The sequence below is a fragment of the Phocoena phocoena genome, chromosome X (genome assembly GCF_963924675.1).
Source record: "Phocoena phocoena chromosome X, mPhoPho1.1, whole genome shotgun sequence".
NCBI classification, from domain to species: domain Eukaryota; kingdom Metazoa; phylum Chordata; class Mammalia; order Artiodactyla; family Phocoenidae; genus Phocoena; species Phocoena phocoena.
Genome location: NC_089240.1, coordinates 10774643 through 10799785, shown reverse-complemented (window position 1 = coordinate 10799785; position 25143 = coordinate 10774643). Strand labels below are relative to the sequence as shown.

Sequence of the window (25143 nt, the reverse complement as noted above, 5' to 3'; positions counted from 1 at the left end):
GTTCTGTATGATCTCACTTATACGTGGAATCTAAAAAAGCTGAACTCGTAGAAACAGACAAAAATGGTGGTTGCCAAGGGCTGGGGGTGGGGAAGAGGAGATGTTGGTCTAAGAGCACAAACTTGCAGTTGGAAGATGAGCCAGTTCAGGGGATCTAATGTACAGCAGGGGGATTATAGTTCATACTGTACTATCTACTTGAAAGTTGCTAAGAGTAGATCTTAAATGTTGTCACCAAGTGGTAATTATGTGGCATGATGCAGGTGTTAATGCTCTGGTGTTTATCAGTTTGCAACACAAGTATATCAAATCAACATGTTCTATAGCTTAAACTCACACAATGTCATACATCCATTATATCTCAAAGCTGGAAGGGAAAAAGAAAGTTATCTGAGGTGCTGTCGAAAGAGATGCCAAGTTCTTGGTGGCGATGAGGCTCAGTGTATGATGGGCAAAGTGTAATAATGAACGATGCCTGGACAACTGATTTCTTCACATTATTTTCAAAGGTATACTTAAATGAAAAATTCCTTAGAAGCCTAAGGAATAATAAATATCCCCAAATCTCCTTCCCGCTTTGTTATGGAACTTAAAGGCCAAACAAGTTTCACCGGCAACAACAATTAAGCCCAGTCTGTATACATAAAGGGAAAGGAATCCTCTAGGGTTTTACTGAGCAGACAGACCAGCCCAGCCCTGCCTGTGCTAGATGCTGGGTGACCACCTGTTAGCACTGAGAGTCTCACGTCCTGGAAAACCCCTAAGGCCAGGCACCCTCAGAGGAGTTCTGTGTGCACTTTTTGGTGACTATACCGGCAGTGTCATTAAAGAACTTTTCCGAGACGCTCCCACGTGCAAGCAAGATGCTGGGCTGAGAGCTGCAAGGGTACAAAGATGAAGGGGAGGGTGAGCAAATGAGTCCCCTCTTCCCTTTGTGGAAGTTATGCTGGTGCTGCATTTGATTGCAGTTTCCTAGATTTGGGCGATGTGTGGTTTCTAAAGGTCATTCTGGAGAGGGACATCTGATGGGTGACCCACTGCAAGTCCCAGAATGTCTTCCACCAGACCAGCTCCAGAACAGCCCAGGTCAGAGGCAGTACTGGTCTCGACACCTGGGTATACATCTGGGCTCTGTGACCTGATGGCCATGAGACCTTGGCCAAGTCACTAACCTCACTGTGCCTTGCGTTTCCTGATCTGTAAAATGCGGACACTCACAGTACCTACACTTTGTACGTGGCTGATACGAGCACTAAATGAGTTAATACCTATAAAGGTTTAAAACTATACCTGGCACACAGCAAGTGCTCGATAAATGTTACCTTCTCTTTTATCACCATTTCAGAAGGGTCTGTGTTGATTCTCAAGAAAAAGATGTCAAAAGTAAAAGACCAGAGGTGATATAATACTATTTCTAGAGCCTAGAATAGAAAAACCCATGTCTCTATGTTCAGGGACAAATCACAAACAAGAGTGTCAGGGAAGACGGCCTTCTGTTTGACAGCTGGTAGCCCGACTCTGGAGAGGAAGGAACACAGCTGAAACTTCCAAAATGCAGGCCTAGAACTTGACCAATAAGGTAAGTTTTCAGGTAGACATAACCTAAGACAAAAATGCAAAAAAAAAAATTAGCAGCTCATTTCAGTGTAATGAAGGGCCTAAGAATGAGACATGCTGAAGAGGGGTCCCTTTGTTTTTTTTTGAACTGTATTTTATTTTTTATACAGCAGTGTCTTATTAGTTATCTATTTTATACATATTAGTATATATATGTCAATCCCAATCTCCCAATTCATCCCCCCGCCCCACAGATGTCACTTATTTTTCATTTATACACTATAGTACCAAACAGAATTATGAAAAAAAATCACACTGGATCACACATGATTTTTTATTGAGAATTTCGTCTTATCACAGAGAAATCATAGGCCTTTAGTTACAGTATCTGAGTAAGAAGCTGCACAGCAAGAACACGGTTACCAAGTGTCATCTGGTTCCTCGTGAGAAAAGCCTGTCAAACTAAATTAGGGAAAGACAAAAAATTTAAAAATTTGTTAAATTCTTGTTAAGTTTATTCGGGGATCTCTGTCATGCTCTCTTTCCTTCCCTGTGGGATTTCTGCCCTTGCTTACGATCTGCATCAGTAGCAATTTCACAGGTTACAAAATGCTATCGATTTTTTTTTTTAAGTCAGTCATTTTGACTGATTCAGTTTCTTAAAGGCAAACTCAGATATCTGAACCTTTCCCTGGCTGACAAAAGCAGCAATATGATAATGGTTTGCACAAGAACACAACGTAGGGGACGCCATACCTTTCATCTTTGTCACTAGATGGCAGTGTGTCCACTTGTGAGTCCTCTATGACCACCTTTTTTGAACTCTGACACAAAGGGGCGGGGAGAAGAATTTTGCAATTAGATGTGGATTCATTTTATTAAACACTTTATGATTTCTCTAAGAACTATTTTTGAAATATATATGTAATTTAAGAGTCTAAAAAAGCAGTGACTTTTAAACTTGACATTTAGCAAGCACATCAGAATAAACTACCTGGAAGGCATTCTCAACACCCATAGTACTTTAGACTTACATCAAATATTACTGTCTTAGGGCTAATGCATTCAGTATTTGTTCATAGGGCTTTCATTACATTTATTTCTTGTTCTTAAAATAAGAGAGACATCCCAACTTTCACAAACTTTGACAAATCAAAATCTCTTCAATCTTTTACCCAAGCAAAAGGGATGACATTTTGTCAGGAGTGTACTGAGGCTCCATGTGAACTCTGGACTATGCTTTTACCTTTGTCCCCAGTGGAAAAGGCAGATCCTTATCCCCCAGGTTTCAAGTAAACCACAGAAGCCCTCGGCACCCGCACCCACAGACGCCCGTCCACAGCATCGGCACCTTATCCGTGGTGTCCTGGTCTTTACCCTGTTGGAGGATCTTCATGTACTTCTCTAAAGGATTTTCACTACAGACAGATTTAGATTTGTCTTTCGTTTCCTGAATGCTCATTTCGAATTCTTTTTCCATTTCCATCTTCAACGATTCTTCAATTAGCCTCTGAAACAGGTGAGGGCCAAAATAAGAAATATACAATGACATCTTTTAAAACTTCTAAGGGTTGAAAAATGCACAGTAATATAATCCTGATCCTTTAAGTACAACCTGCATGCCAGAGAACTGTTTCTTTTTTTAACTGAAGTCATTGCTACTATCAAAGGGGGATAAAAACCTGTCATCTCAATGAAGGAAGGGATGAAATCTGCCTCAACTGTCCTGTGCTGTACACCACATTAACCAGGAGGCCAAGAACCCTCACACGGAGGATTAGAGTTCACATAAGCTCAGCAGGCAGGCGAAGTGGCCCGAGTCACCCACCTGGGACCAGAACCAGGGCCAGAAGAGCACCAAAGGCGGAGGGCAGGGGTGCCCCAGAAGCCACCTCCCCGGGGTTCCTTGAGTCCCAGCTAGCCAACCCTGGGAGTCTCTTCTTTCAACCTCATTTGCAACGAGAAGATCAACAGCAAAACAAGGTCCTCCTCGTTTACAAGCCTGTTTTCAGGACCAGATGAGGATGCACACGAATGGGGCTGGCCACGCTACCCTGAACCAGGAAAGGCACGAGGCCTGCATGCCCCGCAGCCGTCCTCAGTGCTCTCCAGCAAAGGAGAGGGTCGGAGGCCACCAGTGGCTTGTTCACTTATCTGCCGCTCCTAGGACTTCAGGACACACGAAGGACTCACCCTCCCAAGAGCAGGGCACTTGCTGCAGGGGGCCACGAAGCGGCTAGGACAGAGAACTCACTGAGCATCCTCACCCTTTCCTGATCCAGCTTTTCTACTTCTTGCCGTTCCCTTTCCAGAGCTTCTTGCCACCCGCTCTGCCTCTGCTCTTCTCCCTGACTTCGTTCCTTTGCTTGTTGTTCCCGTGTTGTTTCTTCTTCCTCCTGTTCTCCAAGTGGTTTCTGATCTACACCTAACGAGACAGAAAATAAAGAATCAACAGCTTCCAGCAGCAGATTTTTCAAACAAACGTGGGATCGGCTTTGGCAGGGGCCTTGCCAAGCCCCAGGGAGACCGCGTGATTCTCGGCCGCCTCTGTGCACCTACTTTGAGCAACTGCTCCCCCCTCACGGCCTTCGAGGCTCCAGACCCACTCCCGGCAGCGAGCGCCGCCCACCTCTCACCTCACTGAGATGAGCCCAGGTCATCCTCAGCACCACGACATCCACTGTCCTCCCCTCCGCCCCCATCTCCTCCTTCCTCCATCCTTGCCAAGGCAAGCCCTGCATTTCTGCCTCTGCATTGGTTTCCAAGCCCGCCCCACCCTTAGGATTCTGATGCACACACATTTGTCCCCATTTACTTCCACAGCACTTTTGTCACTCCCCACCCGCCACCCACTCCCACAGAGGTACTCGAGTCTCCTGGGCCCGGAGCACAACAAAACCACCACCCTCCCCGCTTCCCCGCTCGGGCCACCTTGCCGTCACCCCACTTCCTCCAGGCTGATCCCTCCCCGGGGTTTTGGTTAGCACCTCCGTCCTGGTCATCCCCACACGTTCTCTCTCATCCTGATCTCTCTCCCAGGCCTCACATCCGTGCTGTCAGCGAGGCAGTTCCCTGCCAGTTGCATTCCTGTCCCTTTCACTGCGCTCTTCCTATGCTCTGCCCAGCAAGCCACCAGGGCTTATGGCTTCTGCCTCCGGCTCCCACTGCTGTGGTGAGGGTCCTTACCACCAGCTCCTGCACAGCTCCAATACCGGAGTCTACACTCTCCCCGACACCAGTCGCTCGGCCTTCAAACAACCCCGCTTTGTTAGCACCAGTCACTCCCTGAAGGCCAGGATTTGCTGTGCGTCGTCTCTGCTCTGGCAGGGTCCACACCCACGGCAGCCTAGGCCCCGACACCCTGCCTTTTTATTTCTGCACTGACTTCCTCCCCATCACCACCACTCCTACACCTGAAACACCCTATCCCCGCGCCAGCACACTCACCAATCCCCGACTCCAGCTGCTCTTGCCTGCTCACACCCTCGCGTCCGCGGGCCCCCGGACCCGACGCGCTCCCTCCCCCGCCACCCCTCCCACAAAACCCTACCTACCCCGCGAGCCCCAACCCAAGCGCACCTACGTGTCCCCACAGGGACAGGGAGCCTCTCCAGCGCCATATTCACACGGTATTTCGTGCCTGCCTTGCCCAAAACCCTGGGTATCTTTTTACTACTTCTATTCCTTCCAGGCGAGGCCCATGCTTTAATTATGTGTCGACTCCCTATAGCCCACAGCACAAGTCCCTGTGCCTCACAGGTTTAATTAAATTCCCGTCCCGCTGATGATTATGCTGACCTTTCTCCACCAGCTCCAGTCTACAACCTCATTTCTTCCCCCCTAAACAATGCTGAGAAACAAACAAACTCGTAGATTCACACCAGAGGACTTTGAACCTCTTTGCCATGCCCTGTTCTACATCACCAACAGAACTGAGCTAGCTTTCCTAATAGGAGAGAGGTAACAATCTTCTCTGTCCCTTGATCCTGGCCATGAACTTGAACACCAGAGGTGGCAGCTGGTCATTTCCACAGGCAGAAATGCAACCTTCTGCCTCCCTGCTGGGGGAGAAGGGTCACTCCCAAATGGTGTCACTTTCTCACATGGAACAGGGACCTCAGATAGGAATGCTGTTTGGTGCCAATTAAAAAAGTTAAAGAAGGAAGAAAAAAGGGCTCCTTCTTTGCCGTGGGGTGTACTTTGTGGCTGCAGAGTGGCATACAAAAACCTCTTTGGATTAAGAGTTAAAAAAAAGAAGCTCTTCCACTGGGCACCTCAAAGATACCAAGTTTCAGCCTTTTCATTTCTCTTTGGGCCCAGAGGCAGAGGTCACATGAACAGCAGAGAATTTCTCAATGATCAAAATGTAGCCACACTACTTAATAATCATTTTAAAAGCCATTATTATAATCTCCATTCCATCTCAGAGGCAGAACACCTATCTACTCAGTTGGTTTTCCTTATTCCAGTATTTTTATTTTTTTTGCAGTACGCGGGCCTCTCACTGCTGTGGCCTCTCCCGTTGCGGAGCACAGGCTCGGGACGCGCAGGCTCAGCGGCCATGGCTCACGGGCCCAGCCACTCTGCGGCATGTGGGATCTTCCCGGACCGGGGCACGAATCCGTGTCCCCTGCATCAGCAGGCGGACTCTCAACTACTGTGCCACCAGGGAAGCCCTATTCTATTATTTTTATTCCCATCTCTGCCAGACGGCTGCCCATCAGGTCCGCTCTCGGGTTGCCACCGTTCCTATTCAGTACCCATCCGACTGGAGGTCCTTGGTGATGGCTTGCTGACCATCCCACCCTTTCACTAGAAGCTCTGTGAAGCAGGGACTTGGGCTGGTTCACTGCTGAATTCCCAGCCTCCATGAAAGTGCCCAGCACAGAAAAAGCTCTTGATCAAGCTGCCCTGACAGAGTGCTTTCCAGAATGATTTACGTGGGAATCAGCAAAATCAACCCTCTCAAAAATCTCTTGCTTCTGTCAGCAACTCACATATTCCTGAGTACCGTGACTTCAAACAAACTGCTTACAAGAGGCTTTACGTAGGTTTGGGGGATGATGTTCTCCGAATGTTTGCAAACGACTAGTAGGTGGTTTTACTTGAGGAATTGCCAATATAAGGCTTCAGCACTTTGGTCCAAGGAGAAAAGGACCTGGCTATTGGCCAAGCCCCGAACCAAAGCTCCCATCTCCCCCTCCACAGGCTGCTAAGGGAAGGGGGGAGTCTGGAGAAGGGAGAGGGAGAGACAAAGTGGGCCAGACAAGTTAAGTCTGATGATCACTTTTCCTCCAATATCATCAGCTTTTCTGAAGACTGAAATATAAAGGGTTAACTTTCCTAATTTTTTAAGGCATGAAGAAAGCAAAGAGACAAAGAAAAATAATATTTATTATTATTAACATATCTCATTAGTTAAAGAAAAACTTACTTGGGTACTGATAAGAGACACGTCTGGCAGGCACAATGGCTGCAGCACCGTCCACATGAGGCACGTTGCCAGCAGGATGGAGGCCGTCCATCTCAAACTGCCTCAGCATGTTCCCTGCATCTACATGAGGTGCAAACGAGTCCCCCATGAGTCCTTCACAGCAGCAGCAAGAGAAGGGAGGGTGGGGATAACTCCTTGCTGAGCATTTAAGTTTCAGACAAAGCAACTGGGCCAGCTCTTTCCTTACAGGATTCTAGGAAGTCAGCCTAGCCACTTGCCAATGTATCTGTTTCTCAAAGCATTCTTAGGAGATTCATTTACAAATTCAATTTGTTACCCAGTAGGAAAATCAATCCAGTGACAGAAGAATTCACCTGGCTTGGCACATAATCATTTGAATTCTATTTAAATATCAATGATTTAACAAAGTTAATGAAGTTGGTTACAAAGATTTGGTAAAACATACTAAGCCCTTTCGTTTACCTGTTCAAAATACTATACACTCGGACTTGAGGATGAAGCTCACAAGGCAAACAATAGGTTAATATACAAATATAAAGACTTCCTGGGGGATTGGATCAAGATGGTGGAGGAGTAGGACATGGAGCTCACCTTCTCCCACAAATACATCAAAAATACATCTACACGTGGAACAATTCTCACAAAACATCGACTGAACACTGGCAGAGAACCTCAGACTTCCAAAAGGGTGAGGAAAACGCCAGGTGAGTGGGTAGGATAAAAGAAAAAAGAAAGAAAAAAAAAGAAAGAGAGAGAAAGGAGTCGGGACAGAACCTGCGCCCGTGGGAAGGAGCTGCAAAAAAGGAAAGGTTTCCACACCCTGGCAAGTCCCCTCACTGGTGGGGAGATCAGCTGGGAAAGAGGGGGAGCTTCAAAGACTTGGAGGAGAGCACAGCAACCGGGTTGTGGAGGGCAAAACAGAGACCTGCACAGATGGCTGGTGCTGCCACCCGGCACCCCTCAGCCTGCTGGGGTGGTTGGGGGCTAGGTGCTGAGGCTCAGGCTTCAGAGGTCAGAACCGGGAGACAGCCTGAGGGCGCTTGGGTGTGGTGTGTCACAACTGGGGGAGTATGGGAAGAAGCCTGGAACGGCCAGATAGGCAAGGCGCCGTTGTTGGGGGACGTGCAAGGAGAGGAGGGGGACCACCATAGGAGCTTCTCCATGCGCACTCTCAGGTGGCAGGGCACCACTTACACAAGCTCTGGGGGCGGGTGCAACCACTGCCACTGCTGAGGATCCCACAACCGGGCACCAATCACTGCCCCCGCCCTCCTGGGAGGATGCGTGGGCCGCACACCTGCACAGCCCCTATCACAGGGATAAGAACCAGCACACACTGAGGAAAGAGACGGTAAGCATCCAAACCAAAAAACGGCCCTCACGCAAAAAGAATACTAAACTCACACAAGCTACGCAGGGACGCTCTTGCATATAAATAGTGCTCCAAAACCACAGTAGATAACTGTTTCTCCTAAATTCACAGAGTAAGAGAAATATAAGTAAAACGCAGAAGCAGAGGGACCACTCCCAGGTAAAAGACCAAGAGAATTCCCCTGAAGGAACAAACAATGAAACAGACCTCTTCAGTCTAACAGACACTGAGCTAAAAAAAAGAAAGAAAAGAAACTACTGAAGGAATTAAGAAAGGCTATCAACAGAAATGTGGATAACTATAAAAAGGAACTAGAAACTATAAGGAGGAGCTAAGAAAAATTAGAAAATTCATTTGCCAAGACTCAAGGGGAGCTAAAGGCAATGAATACCAGAATGAATAATGAAGAAACAGTAAGTGATCTGGAAGACAGAATAATGGAAATTACACAATCCAAACAGCAGACAGAAAACCAAATGAAAAAACAAAGCAATGTAAGAGACCAATGGGATAATATAAAGCAGGTCAATCTACCCATAATGGGGATTCCAGAAGGAGAAGAAAGAGAAAAGGGGATAAAAAATATATTTGAAGAAACGATGGCTGAAAACTTGCCAAGCCTAAAGAAGCAGATATCTAGATAAGGAAGCACAGAGAGTCCCAAATAAGGTAAACGCAAAGTAGACCTATACCAAGACATATTATAATAAACATGGCAAAAGTTAAAGAGAGAATTCTAAAGGCAGCAAAAGAAAAACAAAGATTAAAAGATTAATTAAAAGATTAAAAGATAATTAAGATTAAAAAAAATCTTAAAACAAAGATTAATTAAAAGGGAACCCTCCCATAAGGCTATCAGCTAATTTTTCTAAAGAAATGCTGCAGGCCAGAAGTGAGTGGCAAAATATATTCAAAGTCTTGAAATGGGAAAATCTGCAACCTAGAATACTCTACCCAGCAAGATGATCATTTAGAAGAGGAGGAGAAATAAAGAATTTCTCAGACAAGCAAAAACAAAAAGAAAACAGCAATACTAAACCTATCTGAAAAGAAATATTGAAAGGTCTTCTCTAAATAGAAAACAAACAAAAAGATACAGGAAGGACGAAATCACTATTGGAAAGTAAATCACTTAAATTAGCCAGTATATATAGATCAAAAAGAAAAATCAAAAACCAATTTGTGAAAGCAACAATAAAACAAGGAACAGCAAAAGGATAAACATGAAGACGTAAAAAAAAGGACATCAAAACCATAAAAGGTGGGGAAGGAAAGTAAGAAAATGTAGACTTTTTAAAGAATGTGTTTGGGCCTATATGACTATCAGTCTAAAACAAGCAGATACAGGAAGGGGTTCACATACTTGAAAAACAGGGCAACTACAAGTCAAAAACATACAATAGATTCACAAAAACCAGAAAGAAAACACAAGCATAAAGGGAAATCCTCAAACCACAAAAAGGAACAAAGAAGAAACATAGAATCAACTGGAAAACAACATTTTAAATGGCAATAAATACATATGTATCAATAAGTACCTTAAATGTCAATGGACTGAATGCTCCAATAAAAAGACACAGGACTTCCCTGGTGGCGCAGTGGTTAAGACTCTGTGCTCCCAATGCAGGGGGCCCAGGTTCAATCCCTGGTCAGGGAACTAGATCCCACAGGCATGCTGCAACTAAGAAGCCCACCTGCCGCAACTAAGGAGCCAATGTGCTGCAACTAAGACCCAGCGCTACCAAATTAATTAATTAATTAATTTAAAAAATAACAACCACAGTGGCAGACTGGATTAAAAAACAAGAGCCTACAATATGCTGCCTACAAGAGACCCACCTTAGCGCAAAGGACACACATAGATGGAAAGTGAGGGGATGGAAAAAGATATCATGCAAACGGAAATGACAAGAATGCAGCAGTTGCAACACTCATAACAGACAAAATAGACTTTAAAACAAAGATCATAAAGAAACATAAAGAAGGACACTATATAATGGTAAAAGGATCAATACAAGAAGAGGCTTTTACACGCATCAACACATATGCACGTAATATAGGAGGCACGCAAATACATAAAACAAATACTAACAGACATAAAGGGAGAAACTGATGGGAATACAATAGTAGTAGGAGATTTTAAAACACACACTAACATCAATGGACAGATCTTCTAGACAAGATCAATGAGGCAACAGAGGTCCTAAATGATACAGTAGAAAGGTTAGAATTAATTGATATTTTCAGGACATTACATCCAAGAAAAAGAACAGAATATGCATTCTTTTCAAGTGCACATGGACCATTCTCTAAGACTGACCACATACTAGGGCACAAAACTAACCTCAACAAATTTAAGCATACAGAAATTATTTCAAGCATCTTCTCTGACCACAACAGCATGAAACTAGAAATCAAGCACAGAAAAAGAAATGAGAAAAAAACGAGTACACAGAGACTAAACAACATGTTACTAAAAAACCAATGGGTCAATGAGGAAATCAAAAAGAAAATTAGGGACTTCCCTGGTGGTCCAGTGGTTAAGACTCTGCATACCCAATGCAGGGGGCCTGGGTTCGATCCCTGGTCAGGGAACTAGATCCCGTGTGCCGCAACTAAAGATCCCACATGCTGTAACGAAGATCCCACACACGGTAACAAAGATGCCACGTGCCACAACCAAGACTTGGCACAACCAAATAAATTAATAAACGGATATTTTTTTTAAAAAAAGAAAAATTAAAAATACCTTGACACCAATGGCAATGAAAACACAACCATACAAAATCTATGGGACACAGCAAATGCAGTTCTTGGAGGGAAGTGCATAGCGATACAGGCTTTCCTCAAAAAAAACAAACAAACAAAATCTCAAATAACCTAATATGCCACCTCAAAGAATTAGAAAAAGAACAAACAAAACTGAAAGTCAGCGGAAGGAAGGAAATAATAAAGATCAGGGAGGAAATGAATAAAATAGAGATTTAAAAAACAATAGAAAAAAATCAGTAAAAACAAGAGCTGGTGCTTTTAAAGGGTAAACAAAATTAACAAACCTCTGGCCAGGCTCACCAAGAAGAGAAGAGAGAGAATCCAAATAAACAAAATAAAAAAATGGAAAAGGAGAAATCTCAACTGATACTTCAGAAATACAAAAAACCGTAAGACAATACCATGAACAATTATATGCCAACAAATTCAACAATGCAGAAGAAACGGACAACTTTCTAGAAACATGCAGCCCACCAAAATGGAATCAAGAAGCAATAAATAATTTGAACAGACCGATCACTAGAAGTGAAATAGAATCCGTAGTCAAAAAACTTCCTACAAACAGAAGTCCAGGACCAGATGGCTTCACACACAAATTCTACCAAACATACAAAGATGAACTTATACTGATTCTTCTCAAACTCTTCCAAAAACTTGAGAAGGAAACACTCCCAGACATTCTATGAAGCCACCATCACCCTGACAGCAGGGACAAACCAGACACAGACACCACCAAGAAGGAAAATTACAGGCCAATATCTTTGATGCATGCAGATGCAAAAATCCTCAACAAACTATTAGCAAACAGAATCCAACAACACATAAAAAAGATCATACACCACGACCAAGTGGGATTCATCCCAACTTCACAAGGATGGTTCAACATATGCAAATCAATCAGTGTGATACACCACATCAACAAAAGAAAAGACAGGGCTTCCCTGGTGGCGCAGTGGTTGAGGGTCCGCCTGCCGATGCAGGGGACACGGGTTCGTGTCCCAGTCTGGGAGGATCCCACATGCCGCGGAGCGGCTGGGTCCGTGAGCCATGGCCGCTGAGCCTGCGCGTCCGGAGCCTGTACTCCGCAACGGGAGAGGCCACAAAAGTGAGAGGCCCACGTACCGCAAAAAAAAAAAAAAGAAAAGACAAAAACCACATGGTCATCTCAATAGATGCAGAAAAAGCATCTGACAAAATTCAACATCCATTCATGATAAAAACTCTCACCAAAGTGGGTATAGAGGGAGCATCTCTCAACATAATAAAAGCTATCTATGACAAACCCACAGCCAATGTAATACCCAATGTAACACCCAAAAGCTGAAAGCCTTTCTGCTAAAATCTGGAACAACTCAAGGATACCCACTCTCACCTCTTCTATTCAACATAGTACTGAAAGTCCTAGCCACAGCAATCAGACAAGACAAAGAAATAAAAGATATCCAAATTGGAAGGGAAGAGGAAAAATGGTCACTATATGCAGATGACACGACACTATATTCAATATATAGAACACCCTAAGGACTCCACACAAAAACTACTAGATCTAATAAATGAATTCAGCTAAGTAGCAGGAAACAAGATTAACATTTGGAAATCTGTTGCCTTTCTTTACACTAACAATGAAACAACAGAACGGGAATGTAAAAAAACAATACCTTTTAAAATGGCACCAGAACCCAAAAAACAAAAAAACCGAGGAATAAACATGACCAAGGAAGTGAAAGACTTATACACTGAGAACTACAAAACATAAATAAGGAAATTAAAGAGGATTCAAAGAAATAGGAAGATATCCCATGCTCTTGGATTGGAACAATGTTGTTAAAATGGCCATATTACCCAAAGCAACCTACAGCTTTAATGTGATCCCTATCAAATGACCCATGACATTTTTCACAGAACTAGAACAAGTAATTCTAAAATTTACATTGAACCATAAAAGACCCAGAATTGCCAAAGCAATCCTGAGGCAAAAAAACAAGGCAGGAGGCATTTCCCTCCCAGACTTCAGACAGTACTACAAAGCTACAGTAATCAAAACAGCATAGTACTGGCACAAAAACAGACATATGGATCAATGAAACAGAACAGAGCCCAGAAACAAACCCATACACTTATGGTCAATCTTCGACAAAGAAGGAAAGAATATACAATGGGAAAAAGACAGTCTCTTCAGGAAGTGGTGTTGGGAAAGTTGGACAGCTGCATGTAAATTAATGAATTTAGAACACACCATCTCACCATACACAAAAATAAACTCAAAATGGGTTAAAGATTTAAACATAAGACATGACACCATAAAAATCCTAGGAAAAACCCTAGGGAAAACATTTTCTGACATAAATTGTAACAATGTTTTTTAGGTCAGTCTCCCAAGGCAATAGAAATAAAAACAAAAATAAACAAATGAGACCTAATCAAACTTTTAAGCTTTTGCACATCAAAGGAAACCATAAACAAGATGAAAAGACAACCCTCAGAATGGGAGAAAATATTTGCAAGTGATGCGACTAACAAGGGCTTCATCTCCAAAATATACAAACAGCTCATACAACTCGACAACAAAAGAACAAACAACACAATCAAAAACTGGGCTGAAGACCTTAATGGACATTTCTCCAAGGAAGACATACAGATGGCCAGTAAAGAAAAGATGCTCTAGATGCAAAGATTCTTAACAAAACTTTAGCAAATTGAATGTGACAATATGTAAAAAGGGTACAGTGTTGGGAAAAGAGCCAGGAAGCCTGGGTGCCTAAACTGAATGAGCCGGGAAAGTGAGCTGAGATCTGAGAAGTAAAGGGAACTAGATCAAGAGGGCCAGAGTGCATGTTCCAGATCACCTGACTTAATTGGTTTTATTTATTTATTTATTTTGGCCACAGCATGTGGGATCTTAGTTCCCCAACCAGGGATGGAACCTGTGCCCCCTGCATTGGAAGCAGAGACTCTTAACCACTGAACCGCCAGGGAAGTCCCATGACTTAATTGGTTTTAATGGCCCTGAACTGAATGGGTAATACTAATGGTGATAATTTGAGACCCCTTTATAGGCAAAAAGGGAAGATTTGTGGGGACAGTGAATACCACAGAGAGAAATGGTAACCTCAGCGTAAGGACCTGGACTTTTAATCTGAGTGGGATACTTGAGAAGCCAGTATAGGGTTTTGAGAAGAGGAGTGATATATCATTATTTGATTGTGTTTTAACACTCTATTTTGTTGAGAACATATTTTAGTAGAGTAAGGACAGAATCAGGTATACCAAATAATACGTAAATCAAAGTATTCTGTAAATTATAAGTTAAATATCAATGAATCACATATTGGGATAATTTATAAAAAAAAAAGAAAAGATGCTCAACATCACTAAGTATCAGAGAAATGCAGATCAAAACTACAATGAGGTACCATCTCACACCACACAGAATGGCCATCGTTAAAAAGTCTACAAATAATAAATGCTAGAGATGGTGTGGAGAAAAGAGAACTCTCCTACACTGTTGGTGGGAATGTAAGTTGTTGCAGCCACTATGGAAAACAGTATAGCAGTTCCTTAGAAAACTAAACATAGAATTACCATATGGTCCAGCAATCCCACTCCTGGGCATATACCCAGACAAAACTCGAATCGAGAAAGATATATGCACCCCTATGTTCATAGCAGCACTATTCACAATAGCCAAGACAAGGAAACAACCTAAATGTCCATCGCCAGATGAATGGATAAAGAAGATGTGGTGCATATATACAATGGAATACCACTCAGCCCTAACAAGGAACAAAATGATGCCATCTGCATCAACATAGATGGACCTAGAGATTATCATACTAAGTACGTCAGAAAGAGAAAGACAAAGTCCATATGATATCACTTGAATGAGGAATCTAAAATATGGCACAAAGGAACCTATCTATGAAACAGAAACAGCCTCACAGACATAGAGAACAGACTTGTGGTTGCCAAGGGGGTAAGCGGGAGGGAGAGGGATGGACTAGAAGTCTGGGGTTAGTAGATGCAAACTATTACATTTAGAATGAATAAACAACAAGGTCCCACTGTAGAGTACAGGAAACTATATCCAATCTCCTGGGATAAACCATAATGGACAAGAATATTTTTAAAATGTATATATGCATATAATTGAGTCACTTTGCTGTACAGCAGAAATTAGCTCCACATTGTAAATCAACTATACTCCAATAAGAAAAAAAAAGGCTTCCCAATATAACACAGGGAAGAGAGCCAATACTCCATAGTAACTATAAATGGAGTATAACCTCTAAAAATTCTGAGCCACTATACTGTACATAGTAACTTCTATAATATTGTACATCAACTGTACTTCAATAAAAAAAGAATCTTATATAAACTAGTTACTATAGTATGTAATCTTAGGATTGATTTTTCTCACTAAGCTAATTCCGTGCAGATCCATGCCAACTGTTGCATGTATCAACAGTCTGTTTCACTAATTGCTGAGTGGTAGTTCACGGTATAGATTTGCCATCATCTGTTTAACCATTCACTAATTGAAGGATACCTGGGTTGTTTCAAGTTTCTGGCTATCGTGAATAAAGCTTCTATAACCAAAAAAAACCCAAGACTTGCCAAGCCGGAAAGAACCTCAGAGCTGGTTGACTCTACATCCTTATTTTAGACTGTTCTACCTCAGAGCCTCCTGCTTCAGTGTAAGGCAGGGCCAAAGTCAGGACACCAGTTTCTAGACTCTTAAGCTAATTTTTTTTTTTTTTTTTGCAGTACGTGGGCCTCTCACTGTTGTGGCCTCTCCCGTTGCGGAGCACAGGCTCTGGACGCGCAGGCTCAGCAGCCATGGCTCACGGTCCCAGCCGCTCCGCGGCATGTGGGATCTTCCCGGACCGGGGCAGAACCTGTGTCCCCTGCATTGGCAGGCGGACTCTCAACCACTGCGCCACCAAGGAAGCCCTTAAGCTAATACTCTTTTACCTCCATTCTATAACTAAGAAAGGGTTTTCTCAATCTGAGGCAATTGATGGAATCAGTATAATTCAAAAAACATAATAATAACTTTTTCACATTCCATAAAAGAGGAAAAAAAAAGCAAATTTTAAGAAGTCACTTATTTTAAACCTGAGGCAATCCTAAACTTCATAAATTAAGGATTCACTTATGGGCTTAGTTCCGACTTTGCAATTAGTTATCCTGAAATTTTTAATAAATGGAACTCAGAACCTGAAAATCTTTCTGATACAAAAATGAGGCACTGTATCTGTATGTGTGGTTTTATCATGAGTGTCCTAATTTGTAACTGCTTTATTTTTTAGAACAATGGGTATGTTTTGCCAAAACTAAACTTTCTACATTTTGAACTTATAAAAACAAGTATTAATATTTAAACTTACATTCAAAAGACAGTTCAAATTCCTCATGATCCTTAAAAGCTAGCTTGTCCAGATTTGAAAATTCACTTTTGTCTTGAAGTTCTGTTTCTCTTTGATAAAGACTGGATGGAAAGAATAAAATTCAAGAATGTGAAGCTTTAATAATATAAGACACTAGAGCACAGGGTGATGAAAAAGCCTTTTGTGACTCAAGAAAATGCTTCAGACAATTAATTTTTCGTGCACTCATAGAGAATAAGAGCTATGGTGCACTGGGCGCTCTCCATGCACCAGGCATCATTCCAAACAGTTAATATACTTTAACTCAGTCACTCCTCCAGACCACCTCATGCTGTGAGGTAGGTACTACCACTGTTAACAAAGAATAACGTTGCACTCTCAAGGCTGTTCCTAGAAGGAATTTTTTCTTTAAAAGAACTATAAAAAATTTTTGACAAGTTTTTGAAAAGCTGTACACACCTTTAGCATGAGCCAGCTAAAGATGCAACACACCACAGTGGCCTACCTCGGCCCATGTGTGTCCTGCCTCTCCTCTTGGCTTTAGTACAGAAGGAGTGATATAAAAAATATTACATACTTGAGGACCAGGACAGGCACATGTGGCAGTTTTCAACTCTGTACAGTAGAACTGCATCAACACATAGATGCCTAGGCCTGAGCCCAGAACGAAGGAGTCAGAATCTCCTGCCACGGGGACTGGGCACAGGCAGGAGTCCCCCATGTGACTCGAATCCCAGCCTGCCCCTCCCTCCCCTGAGCTTCTCAACACACCCACCGCATCCTGCTTCAGCCATCATATCCTAGGAGCCACTACCACTTTCGAATTTATTTCAATGATTTACAAAGTGGAACCTTATTTGCTTATATTTAAATGCCTAAGTATCTGTGACTTTTTAATGATGTATGAAACTATTTTAAGTTTACACTGAATTTATTTGCTTTTGCAGAGTCTGTACATCTGTTTTATCTTTATAAACCAAGTCTATTCATGGAACTATGCAAATGCTTATTAATACCGTAGTACATATTCTTCTTTTTTTTTTTGCGGTACACGGGCCTCTCACTGTTGTGGCCCCTCCCATTGCGGAGCACAGGCTCCGGACGCACAAGCTCAGCAGCCATGGCTCCGCGGCATGTGGGCTCTTCCCGGACCGGGGCACGAACCCACGTCCCTTGCATCGGCAGGCAGACTCTCAACCACTGTGCCACCAGGGAAGCCCATCCATAGTATATATTCTATACATCAAGTTTAGCAAACGAGTAAAAATTACTCATTTGCTAAAAGGAGTGTTTTCCCCCCCAGGTAATTCAGATGATTCTCAAAGATCACACATCTCACAATCTGACTGCAAATTCTATACTGCCACATAGTCTTTAATATCACCTAGAAGACCCAAACATGCCATGACCGAGATCATAGGCAGCAACCAGCCTTGGCAGAGGCTGGGCAGAAGGCGGTACATACCCGGCCTTCTGCTCCGCAGGGCTGGAGAGTGAGTGCACAGAGAGGCTGTACCTGGACTCGGCAGGTGAAGGCTGTGGCGTTCTGTCGGGACAGGGGACAGTGGCCGGGGACTGGCCCAGACCTACAAGGCAGGAGGAACCAGGGTGAGTATGTTACAGATTGTGTGGAGAAGACAGCAGTGTGGTTTCTAAAGAATTCTATTACTTTGAAAATGAATTCTATCATCCTTGCAAACAGTGGAGTTGTGTAAATGATCCACAGAACTGACAATTCAGGCACCTGAATGAAACCGCAGCGGTAACAAGAAAACACATGAAACTAACCGGCAGCCAAGGCAAAGCCAGTGCCAGTCTCTGAGCACCTTTCTGTGCCGAGCAATATGCCGGCACTTGACGCTCTGTCCCACGGCCTCCCACACCAACTGCGACTCGGGGCAGACGCCGTGGTTCCCCAGGAGCCCGCGGTTCAAAGGCAGGGCTCTCCTGGGCCCGGCTCCCACGACCTGCTGCTGTGCTGGCTGCGCTCCTGCAGTCCTCATCCTGGGCCGATGAGGACCAACCCACCCACATCCAGAGCATCCCCAACCCCTGTGGCAGTAGCTTACCTTCCAGGTACATCTCACTATCAAGGCTTCTCCTTGCTTTGGGGAGGGGAGTGGAGGAGAGGCGTCTGGAGGCCGTGTCCTTGTGTGACCTTGAGGCTGTGCTGCCTGGCACGTCATGTGCCTCACTCTCGTCCCCTCTGTGCGCATTCAACAGAGGCTGCTGAGAGGCAACTCTGTCCTCTGCAAAAACACACCTCTCAGGAGCACCTGCAGGGGCGTTCTTGAGAGCTCTCAGCAGGTGCAGGGTGGGCAGGCTCCTGTCTGCCGATGGGCTCTCGGCGGGACACCGACTGACCCTTCGATGGTAGTTTTGGAAAGCTTTTTCCAAGCGCTCGGCCTCTTGCTCCAGCTCTCTCACCCTTGCTGTGGTATTGGCTACAAACTCAAGGTCGGAATCGGGGGAACTACTCTCTGTGCTGGCATTTGGGTAACTGGGGATCTGTGGTATAACTGGGCCCGCCATCAGTTCCTCTTGTCTCAGAGGATTTTTCAAGAAATCCCCGCTTATGTCGTCATCACGAGGTCCCTCCTTGCCACTCATTAACCCACTGATGGAGTGATGTAACAAAGACTGCTTCGTGTTGCGGTACACTTCATTCTCCAGAGCTACGGGTTACAAACAGACAGACAGTGTGAGACAGGAAGGGAAAAGGTGGAGAATCAAATTAAAATTTATTGAGAATTTCTTTTCTGAAAAATCAAAGTAATAAGGGCAAACTGGCACATTAAACAGTTTGTGGAGGGAGCAATCAAGATGGTGGAAGAGCAGGACATGGAGCTCACCTCCTCCCACAAATATATCAAAAATATATCTACATGTGTAATGATTCTCACAGAATATCTACGGAACGCTAGCAGAAGACCTCAGACATCTGAAAGAGCAAGAAAATCTCCATGCAACCAGGTAGGACAAAAGAAAAAAGAAAGTGAGAAAGGAATCGGGACAGGACCTGCACCCTGGGAGGGAGCTGTGAAAGAGGCCAGGTTCCTGCACCCCAGGAAGTCCCTTCACCGGCACGGAGATCAGCCTGGACAGACAGACAGCTTTGGAGGAGAACGCAGCAACCAGTTTGCAGCAGCTAGGATGGAGAGAGACCTGCACAAAAGGTCTGTGCCACCACCCTGTACTCCCCAGTCTGAGATGCGCGTCCGCCAGTGTGGGCCGGGGCTGGGTGCTGAAGCTCACGCTTCGGAGATCAGACCCAGGGAGAGGACTGGGGTGGGCTGCGTGGAAACAGCCTGAAGGAGCTGAAGTCTGATGCAACCACACCTGAGGGTGTAGGCAGAGGAAGCCAGGTGCCACTGTTTGGGGGGTGAACGAGGGGAGGGGGGGCGTGAGCGAGGGGAGGGGAAGGGTGGGGCCCACCACTGCAGCCTTTTTCGCTGTGCACGCTCTAAGGCAGCAGGACACCACCTACAGGAGCTACAGGAGCAGTCTCCAGCTGCCACCACCACTGCCCTCCCAGACTCCAGGAGTGGTCGCAAGCCACCACAGCTGCCTTCCCAGGCCCCAGGAGCAGTTGCAAGCTGCCTCTGCTCCCACTGTGTGCTCCAGGGCTGCACGAGACCCCACTGCTGCCGAGAACTCCAGGACTGGGCAGCAGCTGCTGCGTCTGCACACCCCCTCGATCAAGGGGATAACGACCAGCACACGTTGAGAAAAGAGGCGACAGGCATCCACATCCATACTAAAAACGGCTCTCATGCCAAAAAATATGAAATCCACAGACGCTACACAGGGATGATGCCACATATAAATAGCCCTCTAAGACCACAGTAGATAACTGATTCTCCTAAACTCACAGAATAAGAGAAATATAAGTAAAATGAAGAAGCAGAGGAACCACTCCCAGTTAAAAGACCAAGAAAATTCCCCTAAAAGAACAAACAATGAAACAGATCTCTTCAGTTTATTAGACACCAATTTCAAAAAGGAGATGAGGAAAATACTGAAGGAATTAAGAAAGGATATCAACAAAAATGCAGAGTACTGTAAAAAGGAACTAGAAACTATAAAGAGGAACCAAGAAAAATTAGAAAACTCATTTGCCGAGACGAAAACTGAACTAAAGGCAATGAATAGTAGAATGAATAACGCAAAAGAACAGGCAATTCCCTGGTGGTCCAGTGGTTAGGACTCTGTGCTTTCACTGCCAAGGGTGCAGGTTCAATCCCTGGCCAGGAAACTAAGATCCCGCAAGCTGTGCAGCATGGCCACAACAAAACAAATAATGCAGAAGAAAGAATAAATCATTTGGAAGATAGAATAATGGAAATCACCCAATCAGGACAGCAGACAGAAAGCAAAATGAAAAAAAAAATGAAACCAATATAAGAGAACTATGGGACAATATAAAGTGTGCCAATCTATGCATAATAGGGATTCCAGAAGTGGAAGAAAGAGAAAAGGGGATCGAAAATGTATTTGAAGAAACTATGGCTGAAACTTCTCAAACCTCAAGAAGTAAACAGATATCCAGGTGCAGGAGGCACAGAGGGTCCCAAACAATGTAAACCCAAAGAGACCTGTAGCAAGACATATTATAATAAAAATGGTAAAAGTTAAAGAGAAGATGCTAACAGCAGCAAGAGAAAAACAAGGAGCTAATTACAAGGGAACCCCCATAAAGCTATCAGCTGACTTCTTTACACAAACACTGCAGGCCAGAAGGGAGTGGCGAGGGATTGATTCAAAGTCCTGAAAGGGAAAAATCTGCAACCTAGGATACTCTACCCAGCAAAATTATCATTTAGAATACAAGGAGAAGTTAAGAATTTCTCAGACAAGTGAAAACTAAAAGAATACAGCAACACTAAACCTATCCTAAAGGAAACATTGAAAGGTCTTCTCTAAATAGAAAAGAGGAAAAAGCAAATCGACTAAATAAGCCAGTACACAGATTAAAAAAGAATCAAAAAATTTCTGTGAAATGACGGTAACCACAATGAACAGCAAAAGAATGAATATAAAGATGTAAAAGGGGACATCAAAATCTTAAAATGTGGGGGAGGAGATCAAGAAAATGTAGATTATTTTTTCATTTCCTAGAATGCGTTTCAGCCTATATGGCTACCAGTCTAAGGCAAGTAGATACAGAATGGGGTAACCACAAATCAAAAACATACAACAGATTCACAAAAAAACAAGAACAAGAGAATGTAAGCATAATACAAAAGAAAATCATCAAACCACACGAGGAAAAACAAAAACAAATGGACAAATATAAAATCAATGGGAAAACAAGGCTTAAAACTGCAATAAATACATATCTATCAATAATCATCTTAAGTGTAAACAGACTGAATGCTCCAATCAAAAGACACATAGTGGCAGATTGGATTAAAAAGAAAACAAGAGCCTACAATAGGCTGACTACAAGAGACCCACTTTAGGGCAAAGGACACACATAGATTGAAAGTGAGGGTATGTAAAAAGATATTTCATTCAAACGGAAATGACAAGAAAGCAGGGGTTGCAATACTCACATCAGACAAAATAGACTTTAAAACAAAGGCCATAAAGAAAGATAAAGGAGGACACTATACAATGATAAAAGGATCAATACAAGAGGATTTTACAGACATGAACATATATGCACCTAATACAGGAGGACCCAAATACATAAAACAAATAGTAACAGACATAAGGGAGAAACTGACAAGAATAATAGTAGGAAACTTTAACATCCCACTCACATCAATGGATGGATCTTGTAGACAAAAAAAAAAAAAAATCAGTAAGGCTACAGAGATACTAAACAACACAACAGTTAGACTTAACTGATAGTTTCAGAAAACTACATCCAAAACAAAACAAAAAGAAAACCAGAATACACATGCTTCACAAGTGCACATGGAACATTCTCTAGGATTGACCACATACTAGGGCACAAAAAAAGCCTCAACAAATTTAAGAGTACAGAGATTATCTCAAGCATCTTTTCTGACTACAATGGCATGAAACTAGAAATCAACCACAGAAAAAGAAATGAGAAAAAACGATTACATGGAGACTAAACAACATGCTACTAAAAAAGCAACGGATCGGGCTTCCCTGGTGGCGCAGTGGTTGAGAGTCTGCCTGCCGATGCAGGGGACGTGGGTTCGTGCCCCGGTCTGGCAGGACCCCAATGTGCTGTGGAGCAGCTGGGCCCGTGAGCCATGGCTGCTGGGCCTGCGCATCCAGAGCCTGTGCTCCGCAAACAGGAAAGGCCACAACAGTGAGAGGCCCACATACTGCAAAAAAAAAAAAAAAAAAAAAAAGCAATGGATCAGTGATGAAATCAAAGAGGAAATTGAAAAATACCTCGAGACAAATGACAATGAAAACAGAACCATAAAAAATCTATGGGACATAGCAAAAGCAGTTCTTAGAGGGAAGTTCATAGTGATACAGGCCTTCCTCAAAAAAAAAACAAAAAAACCGAGAAAAGTGTCAAATAAAAAACCTAACCTACCACTTAAAAAAATTAGAAAAAGAAGAACAAACAAAACCTAAAGTCACCAGAAGGAAGGAATAATAAAGATGAGAGAGAAAATAAATAAAATAGAGATTAAGAAAATAGAAAAAGCCAATAAAACCAAGAACTGGTTCTATGAAAGGGTAAACAAGATTGACAAACCTCTGGCCAGGCTCACCAAGAAGACAGAGAACCCAACGAAACAAAAGAAAGAAAGGAAAAAGGAGATATAACAACTAATACCACAGAAATACAAAAAACCCTAAGGGAATACTATGAACAATTATATGCTAACAAATTTGACAACCTAGAAGAACTGGACAACTTTCTAGAAACATATAGCCCACCAAAATGGAATCAAGAAGAAATAAAGAATTTCAACAGACGGATATTAGAAGTGAAATAGAATCTGTAGTCAACAAACTCCCTACAAACAGAAGTTCAGGACCAGATGGCTTCACTCACAAATTCTACCAAACATACAAAGAAGAACTTATACTGATCCTTCTCAGACTCTTCCAAAAATTTGAGGAGGAGGAAACACTCTCAAAGACATTCTATGAAGCCACCATCACCCTGATACCAAAACCAGACAAAGACACCGCCAAAAAAGAAAACTTCAGGCCAATATCTCTGATGAATATAGATTCAAAAATCCTCAACAAACTATTAGTAAACCGAATCCAACAACACATACAAAGATCATACACCATGACCAAGTGGGATTCATCCCAACTTCACAAGGATGGTTCAACATACGCAAATCAATCAATGTGATATACCATATCAACAAAAGAAAAGACAAAAACCACGTGGTCATCTCAATAGATGCAGAAAAAGCATCTGACAAAATTCAACATCCATTCATGATAAAAACTCTCACCAAAGTGGGTATAGAGGGAGCATGTCTCAACATAATAAAAGCTACTTATGACAAACCCACAGCCAATGTAATACTCAACAGTGAAAAGCTGAAAGCCTTTCTGCTAAAATCTGGAACAACTCAAGGATGCCCACCCTCACCCCTTCTATTCAACATAGTACTGAAAGTCCTAGCCACAGCAATCAGACAAGACAAAGAAATAAAAGGTATCCAAATTGAAAGGGAAGAGGTAAAATGGTCACTATATGCAGGTGACATGATACCATATACAGAAAACCCTAAAGATGCCACACAAAAACTACCAGAACTGATAAACGAATTCAGCAAGGTAGCAGGATACAAGATTAACATACAGAAATCTGTTGCATTTCTTTACACTAACAAAGAAATAACAGAAGGGAATGTAAAAAAACAATACCTTTCAAAATCACACCTCAAAAAATAAAATACTTAGGAATGAACCTGACCAAGGAGGTGGAAGACTTATACGCTGAGAATTATGAAACATTAATAAAGAAAACTGAAGATGACTCAAAGAAATAGAAATGATAGCCCATGCTCTTGGACTGGAAGAATGTTGTTAAAATGGCCATACTACGCAAAGCAATCTACAGATTTAATGCGATCCCTATCAAATGACCCATGACATTTTTCACAGAACTAGAACAAATAATCCTAAAATTTATATAGAACCATAAAAGACCCAGAATTGCCAAAGCAATCCTAAGGCAAAAACACAAAGCAGGAGGCATTACCCTCCCAGACTTCAGACAATACTACAAAGCTACAGTAATCAAAACGGCATGCTATTGGGACAAAAACAGACATATGGATCAATGGAACAGAATAAAGAGCCCAGAAATAAACCCACACACCTATGGTCAATTAATCTTCAACAAAGAAGGCAAGAATATACTTATACAACGGAAAAAGGACAGACTCTTCAGCAAGGGGTGTTGGGAAAGTTGGACAGCTACATATAAATCAATGAAGTCAGAACACACTCTCTCACGATACACAAAAATAAACTCAAAATGGCTTAAAGACTTAAACATAAGACATGACACCATAAAATATGTAGAAGAGAACACAGGCAAACCATTCTCTGACATAAATCGTACCAATGTTTTCTTAGGTCAGTCTCCCAAGGCAATAGAAATAAAAGCAAAAATAAACAAACAGGACCTA

General features: G+C 42.9%; 1 protein-coding gene across 2 annotated transcripts in view; it reads right to left on the bottom strand.

Moving 5' to 3' along the window:
• Nucleotides 1–1976: 1976 nt before the first annotated feature.
• Nucleotides 1977–25143, bottom strand: part of OFD1 (OFD1 centriole and centriolar satellite protein) — a 63282-nt gene continuing 40115 nt past the window's right edge. For both annotated transcript variants that reach the window (XM_065900643.1, XM_065900644.1), the window contains 8 exons: nucleotides 18613–19218; nucleotides 18009–18129; nucleotides 16544–16644; nucleotides 6992–7111; nucleotides 3825–3982; nucleotides 2909–3067; nucleotides 2314–2381; nucleotides 1977–2019 (listed from right to left, as the gene is read on the bottom strand). In XM_065900643.1, the coding sequence (XP_065756715.1) occupies nucleotides 1977–2019; nucleotides 2314–2381; nucleotides 2909–3067; nucleotides 3825–3982; nucleotides 6992–7111; nucleotides 16544–16644; nucleotides 18009–18129; nucleotides 18613–19218 (1376 nt within the window). The remainder of the gene's footprint in view (nucleotides 2020–2313; nucleotides 2382–2908; nucleotides 3068–3824; nucleotides 3983–6991; nucleotides 7112–16543; nucleotides 16645–18008; nucleotides 18130–18612; nucleotides 19219–25143) is intronic.